Genomic DNA, 15,265 nt, shown 5'->3' with positions numbered 1-15,265 from the left:
CTCCCTCTGTTCCACTATCTAGTGCGCGTGTATTATTATTGCAAAGTCAAAGTCGGTAAACTCTGCTCAGGTGTATGAAAAATAATATAAACATTTACAACACCAAATGTATACCATATGAAAATATATTTTATTATGAATCTAATAGTACTGGTTTGGTATTGTCAATGCTGATACATTTTTCGTAGACTCGATCAAAGTTTACAGGGGTTTGATTTTGAAAAAATGCACTATAATATGTCAAGGTGAGAGTATGTTTAAAATGATTTTAGAAAAGAAGCTTTGATTTTTCTAACGAAAAAAAAGAACTTTGACTTTTTCTGTTGTTTGCAAAAGACAGCGCAACCCTACATCTATACCTAACATCCGTCGGCTCTCTCTCCCCCTCTCTCTCCAGTCTCGCCTTTATATAAGGGATCGGTGGTCGTTGTGCACACACACACAAGCAAGACACAGATCAGCGAGAGGAGAGGGAGAGAGAGCAGATCAAAAAGAGAGGGAGAGGGAGAGAGAGCAGATCAAAAAGAGAGGGAGAGGGAGAGAGAGCAGGATGAGTCAGGCGAGCAGATTCAAGCGGATGTGCGTCTTCTGCGGCAGCAGCCAGGGCAACAAGAGCAGCTACCACGACGCCGCCATCGACCTCGCCAACCAGCTCGTACGTACTACTCTCTACGTACTATACATGCATGCATCTCCTCTTGGTCAGCAGTACTACCATGCTTCTCGATTCGCAAGGGGGTTGTGGGGACGTTCCTTGTTCGTAATCACGCGGTCTAAAGGAAGCCGGCAGGGAGACTTTTTAGCTAGCACTAATTGCTGAATGATTAAGCAGCCGGTCGTTGGTCCTTGATGAGATCCGGAATCTGAATATACTTACACTTGATGATGGATGATTACGGAGGAGGAGGGAAAACACGCGCACCTGCTGCACATGCATGGCCTGGACGGCCTTCTCTCCTCTCGTTGACATGCATTAATCTGCTTATTAGTCTGCAAGATCACGAAAGCGGCTGTTAAGTTAGTAGTAGCAGCCAAGCTTAATGTGTACGTAGATGCCTAGCTATGCCAAAACTCAAAACTACACACTTTTACAGTCAGGTGATTTTAATTGCCAGCGGCACAGAGCACAGCTAACCCTGGTAGGACAGCTCGGGCAGAGCTTGTCATCTAGCTCCTCTGAAATACTAGTACTACGTACGAACACAACTTGAACGGCATGTGCATCAGCATGCATGCACTCGTCAGCTTCAGTGTTTCATACATCTTTTTTATTCATTTTGATGACAAGTATTTTCGGACGGAGGGAGTATCGATGGGCGCATCACCTGCTACCGTCAGTACGTAGTAGTACCCTCACCGCATTCAAACATGTGTAGTGCAAGTGCGACAAGTCTTGTCTAGCTACTACGTACAACGAGTTCACATCATCATGTACATACTGATACCGTTGTACGGTGGGGGGAGCTAGGTAATTAACGTTGAATGGTGGGTGGCAGGTGGGTGGGGGCATCGACCTGGTCTACGGCGGCGGCAGCATCGGGCTGATGGGGCTCGTCTCCCAGGCCGTCTACCACGGCGGCAGGCACGTCATCGGGTAAGTTTCACCCAGAGTTTATGCATGCATGGTACCAGTATATAGTTGATTATCACTAGCCTAAGTATAAGAAAGTTGTCTCATGTTGCTGTCTTGCACGTGCAGGGTCATTCCCAAGACTCTCATGACACCCGAGGTATGCGAGTAAATTACACGATAGTATCACATTTCGGGTAGTGTTGGCAGATTGATACCAGTTTTCTTACGTGTCAGTATCAAGTTTCGGGCAAGCCGTTGCAAATCGGGCTAAATCACGTATAAATACGTACTGACGGTGTATCTGACCAGCCGGGCTTGCCAGTCAGGTCATGGCATGTTTTTTGGCAGAAAACCCCCTTACTTTATACTCAATCACATGAACGTCCTTTTTTTTGCGGGAAAAAGGTCCTCTGAGGGACTTTTTTTTTCGTTCGTAAGTTTTCCACGGACTCGATTGAAATTTCCGTCGAATTGGACAACAAATAAAAGAAAGGAAAAATTGCGCCCTGCCAGGATTCGAACTCGCGACCGGTCGCACAGAGGCTGGGCGTGCTAGCCACAACGCCACAGAGGCGCTCATGTATTCTACACGCTCGATTTAATTTATACTGAAGCACACTGGGCCGGCGGTTGGGCCAGAGTAACCTGCAATTTGTTTTTCCGTTTCGCTTTTTATCAGCGCACGCACTGGAGCTCGTTCGTGGCCCAGGTTTTTTTTAGGGGTGCCCAGGTTTCTTTTCATTCCATTTCTCTTAGTATGCTTTAGTTTTGTTTCTGGTTTCGGCTTTTTTTTTCTTCTTTTTTCATTCACTAGGTTGGCTATTATCCTGGATTTTTAACATACTTACTGAACATTTTTTTAGTTAGGCTTCAGTATATGTTGAACATGTTTTCAAATACACATGGACATTTATTTAATATTCGCTGAGCATGTATTAGCGTAAAGTAAACATTTTTTTAATGGAGATGAACTTTTCTTTACAAAATGTGAACTTTTTTTAATATAATGAACTTTTGTTAATCTACGTTGAACATTTTTGTAATATATGTTGAATTTGTTTTTTAAGATATGATTAACATTTTACATAATTCTAGTGAACTTTTTGTAATTTATGGTGAAGATTTTCTTAATACATGATGAATTTTTTCAACAATGTTTATTTCAAAATATGTTCAGCATGTATTAAAAATTATTTTGTAAAATCATTCTTGCATTTCAAGAAATACGTCCATTTGATAATATATGTTGGAAATATTTTTAATACAATCAATATACGAGTAACTCAAAAAAAACTGTGTGTCAAGCCTATTTTTTAATAGTTTTGTATTTGAATAATATAACGAGGATACATGATAATTGTGCATGCTAGTAGTCCTGAGTGAAGACACATAAAATGTTGACTGTGCGTGTGTTCTAGTCTCAAAAAAAAAAAATACTAATAAGTAATCGCAAAAATAAAATGTATTAATACCATGATTATAGAAAAACAGTAAGTTAGTGCGCGTAGTGTCGCTGGGCTCAACCACCGGCCCAGCGTGTCGTAGAAAAAACAAGTCTTGCCTGCGTTCTAACACGAGCGTCGCTGCGGCGTGGTGGCCAGCGCTGGACTCCAGCGTGCAACAGGTCGCGAGTTCGAATCCTGTCCGCGCGGAAAATTTTGTTTATTTTATTTATTTGTCGAATACGACGAAGACTTGCAATGGAGTCCGATTCGGTCGTTGAAATTGCTAACAGAAAAAAGTCTATCCCATGAACCTTTTTCCACAAAATAAAAAACATTTACATAATTACGTATAAAGTAAGGGGATTTTCTGTAAAAAAACATGCCAGTTGGCACCTGACAGGCGGGCCCGGCTGGTCAGATACACCGTTAGTACGTATTTATACGTGATTTAGCCCGATTTGCAACGGCTTGCCCGAAACTTGGTACTGACACGTAAATTTTTTGAAAACTGGTATCAATTCATCAACACCGCCTCAAATGTGGTACTATCGTGTAATTTACTTGAGGTATACACTGTACTAGTACTTGTCTCGTATACTAGTTGCTCGGAGCAGAAACAGACATGGCATGCTCATCCATTTCGAGTTTCCATCATCACACTTGTACTTCACTGGATCTTGGAATGCCCACTTGTATAGCAGCTCCCTCCTAGCTAGGACTAACTAATTAGCCTATTCTCAGGCAGTAGTGGCCTCTCTCTCTCTCTCTCTTCTCTTGGGAGTGTTCGCTTTTCCTAATCCAAGGGAACAGAACACAACACAGCACAGCAGAAGTAGACGTTGTTGTCCCGCCACAAAATTGAAAAAACAATCCACAGAATCACCAAACCCCACGTTGGCACGGATCCAAACCTGCAGGCGTGAGCATAAACAACCGCGAGTGCTTTGCGTGCGATTGCGTGATGATTCCATTCCATCCCGGCCAAAACAAACATGCTCCTCGAGAGAAAGAACGTTTTTAACTAAGATTTCTTTGGGTCATGCTTAGCCCGGTAAGTACCGTGCTAATTAATTACTAGTTGGGTCTGTTTAGGACACATCTAGATGTGACATAAACTGATGTTTATTTTGTTTGTGGTTTTTTTGTCCTAGTTTTTTTGTTTCTTGTTGCTGCAGTATATATTTATGAAAGCTTAAATGTGACATCCTTAAAAAATATCTAGATGTGAATTAGACAATCTGTAATAGTTTGATGGCTACGTGCATCGTGGTCAACAACTGATCCGGACAGGTTGGACTGACTTCACTGTCCACAGTAGCATTCACCTGCACGAATTAACGAGCCTGCATATGATAATAACTCGACGCCTGACCTGCGGCACTGCCCTGGTTACACATGCATGTCGGTAGCGCGTGTCAGCTCGTAGAAATTAATCAACAGTGCCGAAGCTCTGCTTATCATCACATGGGATGGGATGGATACCATTATAATACCGTTAATAAGCCCTGCAGGCTGTAGTGCAAATTGCGTGCCGCGCAGATGCAGTCCGCATTGGTTGCAGCAGCAGCAGCAGCCTGGTCCTCCGATCATCGTCTTTTATCCTTTAGTGCCTGTGAGAACTGAGAGCATCGAATGTACTTCTCACGCCCAGCCGGCAGGCGATCTTGTTTGTCTCGCGTGCCGACATGCGCCATCACCATCATACTGCATATACAACGTTAACTGAGCTCTGCATCTGCACTTTCAGTGTGATTTCTGCTAGCTACTGCTGCGTTGGCACACATAAATGGATAAATGGATGTTGTTGCTGTGGCAGATCGTCGGGGAGATGGTGGGGGAGGTGAGGCCGGTGGCCGACATGCACCAGTGGAAGGCCGAGATGGCCAGGCTCTCGGACGCCTTCATAGCCCTGCCCGGTACGTGCAGTTGAAGAGGTAGGTTTAGGGTTTTGCATGGGTGGCTAACATCCAGCCTCACGTCTCTTTATATAGATGATCATAATACAATTACATACGTGTACATGTACAATATGCTAGACCCTATTTTACATGCCCTCTCAATCTGAACTACATACAAGATTTAGATTGGTTCTAAAACGGTCTAGCATCTGTCGAGTAGCGGGTTTAGTAAATACATCCGCTAGCTGATCATCAGTTGAGATAAACCTGACTTCCAGTTTACCAACAGCTACTCGTTCCCTCACAAAGTGGAAATCAATCTCAATGTGTTTGGTCCGAGCATGAAACACTGGATTCGCCGTCACGTAAGTTGCCCCTAAGTTATCACACCACAATATGGGTGTGCGCTGCCGTGTGACTCCAAGTTCTGTGAGAACTGTGTCTATCCAAATAGCTTCAGCCGCGCCATTGGCCAATGCCTTATACTCTGCCTCGGTGCTAGACCTCGAGACTGTAGGCTGCTTCTTGGAACTCCAAGATATAAGGTTGGGTCCAACAAATATAGCAAAGCCACCAGTAGAACGCCTGTCATCAACACAGCCTGCCTAGTCTGCATCGGTGAATATACTGACTCCAATAAATCTGGACTTACGAATCCGTAGTCCCGTGTCTAGCGTACCTTTGACATACCTCAGAATACGCTTAACTGATTCCCAATGAACCTCCGTAGGCTGAGACAGGAACTGGCACACTTTGTTAACGGCAAAGGAGATATCTGGACGAGTGAGCGTCAGATACTGAAGTGCTCCAACTACACTGTGATACCTGACAGAATCGTCAGTACTCAGCAATGCACCACTGTGACGCGAAAGGCTCTCGGATGTAGCAAGTGGGGTGGAAGTGGACTTGCAGTTCTCCATGTTGACGCAATGAAGGAGATCAAGTGCATACTTCTTCTGCGTCAATGTCATGCCCCCTGAATGAAAGGACGCTTTCAAACCAAGGAAGTACTCCAACCGGCCCAAGTCTTTGATGGGAAAACTCACAGACAAGGACTGCACAAGGCGATCCACCACAGTAGGTGTAGAACCAGCAATCACAATATCACCAACATACACCAGCATGTATATCTGAATAGCACCATGTGAAAAGATGAACAGGGACGCATCTGCCTTGGAGGGAACAAACCAAGTTGTGAGAGCCGCTGACTCAACCGAGCATACCATGCATGCGGCGACTGTTTGAGCCCGTAGATGGATCGCTGGAGTTTGTAGACATGAGAGGGATAACAAGCATCCTCAAAACCAGGGGCTGCTGCATGTAGACATCTTCGGCCAGAAAACCGTGGAGAAAAGCATTACTCACATCAATCTGTCGAAGACTCCACCCGCGGGAGACAGCGAGAGAGAGGACCAGACGAACCGTGGCAGGCTTCAACACGGGACTGAAAGTATCTCCATAGTCGATCCCTTGCTGTTGAATAAAACCACGAGCAACAAGGCGAGCTTTGTGCTTGTCAACAGAACCATCCAGACGATGCTTGGTCTTAAAGATCCACTTGCAGCTCACAACATTAACACCAGGAGGCCGAGGCACCAACACCCATGTGTTCGTGTGACAAAGGGCAGCAAATTCCGCAGACATGGCGGCACGCCAAGCCGGTTCACCAAGAGCATCACGATGAGAAGTGGGTGCGGCAAAGAATGCACGCCGACGAGTGTCATACCGCACCGTGCCATCCGTGTATGTCTTAGCCTTACGCGTATGATCACGGCGACGAGTGACCATAGTGTGCCCGGGAGCTGCATCGTCGGTAGATGGAGGCCGCAACGACGGAGACCCGACCAGTGGTGTCGCGGCTGAACCATTTTCAGCAACAGGCGACACGGGCCAGGGAGACGCATCGGGCTGGGCCGAACCAGGCGACGAGGGGGAGCCAGGCGGGGACGGCAGCCCAGGGGACGCGGCTGGCGACTCGGCGACGCCCGACGCAGGCGAGGCGGGCTGGGCCGACCCAGGTGAGACGGGGGACGCAGCGGGCGACCCAGTCGGGCCCGCGGTCGTGCCAGCGGGCGGGGCCGTAGACGCGCCAGCAGGCGAGGCCGACAAGGCAGCCTCGGGAGCCGAGGCATGCACGTCGAGGCCATGCACGTCGATCACGCCGGCGGATGTAGGTGCAGCGACGGTTTCCTGGGAAGAAAGTAGAGCAGCATCTGCAGAAAACAAGTCAGGTGACAAATATGACAGGTCGTATTTCCGCACATGGACATCTGAAACCGGTTCATTGGATGGAAAAGTGAGGGCGTGCTCAATAGAAGCAATATCAACCGAGACACCCGGGCTGGAGTAAGGGAAAACTGACTCGTCAAAAACAACATCACGAGAAATGTAGATCCTACCCGAGGTGCGATCAAGACACTTATAGCCCTTATGCAGAGGACTATAACTAAGGAAAACATACATCTTGGAGCGGAACTCCAGCTTGTGAGCATTATACTTGCGGAGACTAGGCCAGCAAGCACACCCAAAAATCCTAAGAGAGGAATAATTGGGCTGAGCATGAAATAGACGGAACATGGGCGTGTCCTTGTTGAGAAACGGAGTGGGCATACGGTTGATGAGATAACATGCCGTAAAAAAGGCCTCATCCCAAAACCGGAGTGGGAGAGACGAATGCGCCAGTAAGGCGAGGCCGGTCTCGACCAAGTGACGGTGTTTGCGCTCGGCAATACCGTTCTGCTGAGACGTATGTGGACACGACACACGGTGGGAGATGCCTGTGCGTTGAAAGTAGCGATGAAGCTTGTGGTATTCACCACCCCAGTCAGACTGAACGGCCTTGATTTTGCAATCCAAAAGGCGTTCGACATGAGCCTGAAAATTATAAAAGACTTGCTCAACATCAGACTTGTGTTTAAGCATGAATTAATTCAAGAGGTACACTAGTGACATGATAAGACGTAGAATACGGTAGTTGATGACTCTTAGCACGCTGACATGCATCACACACTAATGATGAATTATTTGAACCAGAACAAGGAAGGTCATGGCTCCGAACAATAGAGGTGACCACATTATTGGTAGGGTGACCTAGACGTTGATGCCATTGCGAGGACAAAACACGGACAGTGGATGAAGCATGGCGAGATGACGAGGACGATGCACGAGCAAAGGGAATCGGGTAGACCCCCCCCCCCCCCCCCCCCCCCGCGCGACTTCTACCTTGAAGAATGATGCGCCTGGTTGCTTTGTCCTTAACAAAGAGAAGACGACGGTGAAACTCAACAAACACGTCATTATCACAAACAAGACGGTAGACAGAAAGGAGATGCTCTCTGATGTGTGGAACATGAAGGATGTTGCGCAGTTTAAGAGATGAACCGGGTAAACGGGAATGACCAATGTGTGAAATAGACAAACCTGCACCATTGGCCACCTGAACCTGGTCCTTGCCATCATAGCGCTCGTGAACCTGGAGGCGTTCCAGATCACTCGTCAGGTGATCCATAGCCCCGGTGTCCAGTACCCAAGGATAGTCGACGGTGTTGGTGGAGGCCGAGTTGGCGGAGCGAGTGTTGTGGTCCTGGTCATAGCGCTTGCGACAATCATCGGCCTCATGCCCCCAGTTTTTGCAAATTTGACACCGGGGGCACCAGCGATTGTTGCAACGGCCACCACCACCGCCGTTGTTGCCGCCGTTACCCCCGCCACTTTGCCGGCCATTGCTGGCGTAGGAGGGTTGCGGTCACGGCCACCGTTGGGCCGTCGTTGCCGCCTTGGCGGCCGTGCCCGGGCTGGCCGTTGCCATCGGCCGAACGACCCCCACCCTGGGAGGGGTAGGGCTCCGAGTAGGGAGCACGTCCGCCCTGGCCGTAGGAGCCCGAGCGAGTCACGGCGTTGGCGGAGGGAGTCCACCCCTCCGACGCACTCTGCTGAGCCTGCAACGCTTCGAACGACAAGACGAGCGAGTAGAAGCTGGTGTAGGGCATAGGTGCGTTACTCACACCGAGGGAGGCGGCGATGGAGTTGTAGGCGGAGCCGAGTCCCGTGATGATGTGATCAATGAGCTCATCATCACGAATCGGAGAGCCGGCGGCAGCCATGATGTCGGTAAGGGCCTTCATCTTGTGCATGTACTCAGCCGCGGATATCTCCTCCTTCCTCAACGTCTGAAGTTGACGCCGGATGTGACGGACGTTGGCGCGGCTCTGCGCGCCGTACATGGCACCGACGGCCGTCCATACCGCATGCATCGTCTCGCAGCTGATGAGCTGACAGGCGATGTCCTCCTCCATGGAGGTGAGAAGGAGCCCTTGACCTTCTGGTCCTGAGTCCGCCAATGGTGGTACGCCGGATTAGCGGCGGTCGTCGCGGCATCACCAGTCCCCACGGCGATGGTCTTGTCGGGTGCCGCCGCGGTGCCATCGAGGTAGCCATGAAGGTTGGCGCCGGCTAAGACGTTGCCGGCGATACCCCCCACAACATGAAGTTGTGGCGGCCAAGACGGACGGAGATCGCCGGAACGGCGAGTGCGGCGGGGACGGTGGCAGCCGTGGGCGAGGTGATGGCGGGGACCGATAGGCTGAGAAGATGCAATGCAGTGTGGTAATCAACGAGGCAATGATGCAGGGGGAGCATAGCATGCAGCACGTGTAAAATAGGGTCTAGCATATTGTATATGTACACGTATTTGTATACGTATGTAATTTTATTATGATCATCTATATAAAGAGACGTGAGGCTGAATGTTAGCAACCCATGCAAAACCCTAAACCTACCTCTTCAACTTGATATCAGATAGCCATCAGGCGGCGGCGGATGATGGATCGGGCGGCGGCGGCGGCGTAGGGTTCGCGCGACGGCCTGGTGACATGACCGAGACGCTTCTCCGGTCAATAACCAATAGTGGGACTGCATGACCATACACTACTGCAGGATGCCGCTAACGCGACACTATGATCAGAGACCCTTTCACGAAACTGTGTGCGATGCATTAATCGCAGACGGTGGTATAAAAGAACCGTCAAAAAAGGTGCAAAACGTTTGCGATGAATGATACATCAAACACGGTTCAGATTTTAGTTGTGTGTGCGATGAGGGGCATACGGTTGATCCGTACGAACTGTTTGCGATGAGACAGAACAACAAAAACGGGCAGCCATATCAAGGTGTGTGCGATACACGGCATACAGTTCGCTCCAATGAACCGTTTGCGTTGATTGAGGTGAACACAAATGATTCGGCGTAACAAGATGTGTGTGATACCCGGCAAACAGGTCGGTAATCAGAATTGTGTGCGATCATTATAGACAGCCCATACGGTCTTTTTTTCGTGAATTGTGTGCTCGTCATGGCACACAGTTCAACAAACCAACCTATGGGCGATAATGTAGAAGATCTCTGTCGAATACATATTGCTAACCCTCTACGATGAGATTGACAGGATAAACAGAGATATATACAGTCTGCTTAATTTAGTCCTTCTTCTTCTTCTTGCTGTTGTTGGATGGCCCCGCAACATCGTCTTGGTGAGGACGCTTCTTGCCGCTGACCGTTGGCTTTTCATCGCCGCCACTGTCGTCATCATCGTTGTTGTCGTCGTCGTCCTCCTCCTCGTTCGACCATTCCTCCTCATCATCATCGTCGTCCTCTTCTTTGTCCTTCGATGGCTCCTCGTCGGTCTGGTTGTCGTCTGATGACTCCGGAGGCGGCGGCCATTCCATGAACCGAATATAATCAAGGTCTGGGCTCTACGCCGGACTCATGGAAGACGAGCGGGATGGTTCCAATGTTGACCTATCATCGGGCGCCAGACTGCTGGCCGAACTGCCGTCATCGTTGTCGCTCGACATGGTTGCAGAGTGTGTGCCAGTGTGTAGCGCGGCCTGCCGGGGATGATGAAGATGGTGGACACTTAAGCGGGGTATGCAGAGAAGAGGAACTGCCAATCTAACCGCTAATATAATCAACCGCAATTATTTGTACCCAGTGGCTCCAAATTCCCGGGGTTGCGCAGGACTCCTATTGGCTATTTGGCTGGTTTCCTTTTTCAGGACAAAAATAAGGAACGAGTTTTGGGATTATGCACCGGTAATGGTATGAATGGAGTAGGACAGTTGGCAAGCAATACATTGAGCTCTTCTTATTGAGAAAGCCAGTAATAATCAAACTAGAAAGGAAAGGAAAAAAGACAAAGAAAAATATCTGCACGAATCTTCGCGTAACATCAATGGCATAGGACTAGATGTGCATTACTTAGAGCACATCTAGATGTGCTTTAGCAATACTATCAAACAAAATCCCTAATCATCATCGCAAACAACGCATAGGACATGGCTAATGCGACAACCACAACTACACATGCTAGCTCCTTCTTGTCTCGCTTTCATCTGTTGCCTGTGATTGATTCTTTCTTGCTTCATCGTACTGATTGTACATTCCAGATCAGCCAGTTTCTTCTTCAGCTTTACGTTATCTTCTACGAGCTTGGTGATAACACTCCGAGCCCTGCCATGCCATTCTTCATCCAGCTAGTTAACAAAGGCACAAGCCTCATATCCCTGCCAATGTTAAATAGTATTTAGGATGAGCGGTGGCATTAACTCAAGTAAAATGATGAACTTAGCACTAACCTCTAAGGGGCAACTGAGAAACCGCCTGCCAATGTCGAATCCCTCCGTGCATACACGTCGAGCGGGAGTGTGCCCGTGCACACAACTCATAATGCCGAATCCCTCCGTGCATACACAACTCATTATAGACAGCCAGTTAGCTTAGCATAACGATCGTTCAGTTTCATTGCTATTGCTTTCTTCATGTCAAATACTATGAGATTATGCAACTCCCGGATACCGGATGAATATCTTGTGTGCTATCAAACGTCACAACGTAACTGGGTGATTATAAAGATGCTCTAGAGGTATCTCCGAAGGTGTTTGTTGAGTTGGCATAGATCGAGATTAGGATTTGTCACTCCGATTAACGGAGAGGTATCTCCGGGCCTTCTCGGTAGTACACATCATAAGAAGCCTTGTAAGCAAAGTGACTAATGAGTTAGTTGCAGGATGATGTATTACATAATGAGTAAAAAGACTTGCCGGTAACGAGATTGAACTAGGTATGAAGATACCGATGATCAAATCTCGGGAAAATAACATACCGATAGACAAAGGGAATTACGTATGTTGTCATAACGGTTCAACCGATAAAGGTCTTCGCATAATATGTAGGAGCCAATATGAGCATCCCGGTTGCGCTATTGGTTATTGACCAAAGAGGTGTCTCGGTCATGTCTGCATAGTTCTCGAACCCGTAGGGTCCGCACACTTAACGTTCGTTGACGATATAGTGTTATATGAGTTATATGATTTGGTGACCGAATGTTGTTCAGAGTCCTGGATGTGATCATGTACATGACGAGGAGTCTTGAAATGGTCGAGAGGTAAAGATTGATATATATGACGATAATATTCGGACACCGGAACTGTTCCGGAGTGTATCGGGTATTTATCGGAGTACCGGAGGGGTTACCGGAACCCCCGGGGGGAATATATGGGCCATATGGGCCATGAGAGGGGAGCACACCAGCCCACAAGGGATGGCGCACCCCCCTATGGCAGGAGGCCAAATTGGGAGAAGGAAAAAGGGGCTTCGGCCCCCCTTTCCTTTCTCTCTTCCCCCTTCCCTTTCTTCTCCGGTGAAATAAGGCAAGGGGGGCGCCACTTGGGGAAACCCCAAGTAGGATTCGGATCCTACTTGGGGTGCACCATGGCTGCCTCCCTCTCCCTCCCACCTATATATATATGTGGGGGGCACCCCTGGCACACCCCAGACAATTGCCTAGCCGTGTGCGGCGCCCCGCTCTACCGTTTACACCCCGGTCATATTTTCGTAGTGCTTAGGCGAAGCCCTGCGAGGATCATTTCACCATCACCGTCATCACGCCGTCGTGCTGACGGAACTCATCTACTACCTCGACATCTTGCTGGATCAAGAAGGCGAGGGACGTCATCGAGGGTGGCGGCGGATGATGGATCGGGCGGCGGCGGCGGCGGCGGCGTAGGGTTCGCGCGACGGCCTGGTGGCTATCTGATATCAAGTTGAAGAGGTAGGTTTAGGGTTTTGCATGGGTTGCTAACATTCAGCCTCACGTCTCTTTATATAGATGATCATAATACAATTACATACGTATATAAATACGTGTACATATACAATATGCTAGACCCTGTATGACATGTCTCTGCAATACTGCTCTAGTAAATGCCTGTATGACATGTTGTCGTCGTAGTGCAATGCAATGCATTCCGCACGTGCGAAACTGTACGTACTTAGTAACATGCATCTCACCCATTCAGGAGGGTACGGGACGCTGGAGGAGCTGCTGGAGGTGATCACGTGGGCGCAGCTAGGAATCCATCACAAGCCGGTGCGTACACACATACTACGTCCAATGATCCAGCAACATAACCTAAGCTAAAACGAACATGCATATGCAATGCAATCTCACATGCATGGCGGCATGTCAATTCTTCAGGTTGGTCTGCTGAACGTGGAGGGGTACTACGACTCGCTGCTCACCTTCATCGACCAGGCCGTGGAGGAAGGCTTCATCAACCCCGCCGCCCGCCGCATCATCGTCTCCGCCCCCACCGCCCACAAGCTCATGGAGAAGCTCGAGGTGCATAAAATTCAGTGAAACAGTATTATACGCTGCCATGATAATCTGTGATTACTTGATTAATTAACTCGTGTGCGTCTATGAATCCCCAGAAGTACGTGCCTTACTACGACATGGTCGCGACCGGGCTGGACTGGGAGACGGATCGCCTAGAGTTCTGATCATCGAGAAGACTTCCGCCATTTCTCTCAGCGTGATGCATGCATGCGGATGGAAGGAATAGTTTGCTGAAGATTAGCGTAAAATAATTAGTAGCTAGTTCAGTTGTACTTGTACTCGATCGGTCTCGGTGGGCTTCTTCTGTAAGGGCATGGTCAGTATGAACTTTCGGTAGGTAGCTAGGTGTCAACCTTTATATATCTTGATTAAGTATCCCCAAAAAAAAATCTTGATTAAGTCATTACTAGTAGTTCCGAAGATCGAGCAGCTAGCTGAGATTGACTGAAGCGAGTACAGTTCTGGGAAATGAATAATTATCTGTATCGGCAGTTATTCGAGGGTTGTTGTGAAAGAATTTAAATTCAAGTTTCAAGTTGTAAGTTTGCTAAAGCTGGTGTAGCCCAAAACAGATCTGAGATGGCTTAACCGGGCCAGTTTTATCAGTGGCGGGCCTCCCAATTATGCCACTGATAAAACTGGCCACGGCGCTGCCAAAATAAATATAACTCCTTTTTTTAAGCCAGGGAAAATAGGCTGGCCCACCCTGCCAGCGAACGGTTACTTTTTTCTTTTCGATTTTTCACCAAAAAATGGCTCTGCTTTTTTTACGAGCTAGGTGTTTAATAACTTACCAAAAAGGGAAGTAGTATTAGAAAATTGTAAAGTATGTCTTTAAAAAATCAATGTATATTAAAAAAATACCATATAATAACAAATATTCATTGTGTATTTAATTTTTATTGTATAATTATAAAATGTGAATGTATATTAAAAATGTTTGTCATATATTTTTAAAATCAGTGTATCTAAAAATATACTTAAAAATTTGTAGTGTATTTGAAAAATGTCTTCGCATTTAGTAAAATATTCACAGTATAATACCAAAAAATGAAAAAATAAAAATTATGAAAAAGTAGAAGAAAAAACCAATCTGGAAGGACGAGCATAAAAAATAAAAGGAAAAAACAAGAATAACACCGAAAGAAAAACATAAAAGAAAAAAAAACTTCTAGTGAACGAACAAAAATAAAAAAGCAACAGAAAAAACAAGCAATAAAAAAAGTAGCAAATGACACGCTGCCGCGGACTGGGTCGGTCCTCCTACGGGGTATGCGGGCGAAGTAACCCCTATTTGCCGCCTGCGGGTGGCATATAGAATCCACCCCAAAAAACTCACACGAGTGAGGGAGTGGATAACAAAAAGAACCTCATTGTTGATCAGAATCGACTTCAAGCACTTCCCTCAAGTCGAACCACAACAATAACTAATCCCCCTCCATAAAGAGATATAAGAGCGTTTAAATCACTACTTTAGTGATCTAAACGCTCTTATATTTCTTTACAGATGGAGTATCTTTTTGCGAGGGACTAGTAAGAATTGAGCCAATTTTCTATCATCAGAAATTCATGGTGTACTAAAAAACTCATGGTATCCACAATATATGGTTTGTGTGGCTTGCCTGCTCCGCGGTCATGCTTGCATACATGTTTTCATGCAACTTATTTTTCTCCT

General features: G+C 47.3%; 1 protein-coding gene across 1 annotated transcript; it reads left to right on the top strand.

Moving 5' to 3' along the window:
- Window positions 1-509: 509 nt before the first annotated feature.
- Window positions 510-13,754, top strand: LOC109766883 (probable cytokinin riboside 5'-monophosphate phosphoribohydrolase LOGL3). Its single transcript, XM_020325645.2, has 7 exons — window positions 510-655; window positions 1,497-1,594; window positions 1,700-1,730; window positions 4,835-4,934; window positions 13,271-13,341; window positions 13,450-13,593; window positions 13,686-13,754. The coding sequence occupies exons 1-7, from the start codon at window positions 551-553 to the stop codon at window positions 13,752-13,754; spliced, it is 618 nt and encodes a 205-aa protein (XP_020181234.1). The 5' UTR covers window positions 510-550.
- The last annotated feature ends 1,511 nt before the right edge of the window (window positions 13,755-15,265 follow it).

Source organism: Aegilops tauschii, chromosome 4 (genome assembly GCF_002575655.3).
Source record: "Aegilops tauschii subsp. strangulata cultivar AL8/78 chromosome 4, Aet v6.0, whole genome shotgun sequence".
Taxonomy (NCBI): Eukaryota; Viridiplantae; Streptophyta; class Magnoliopsida; order Poales; family Poaceae; genus Aegilops; species Aegilops tauschii.
The sequence above is the reverse complement of the archived record's forward strand: the minus strand, read 5'-3'. Positions and strand labels throughout refer to the sequence as shown.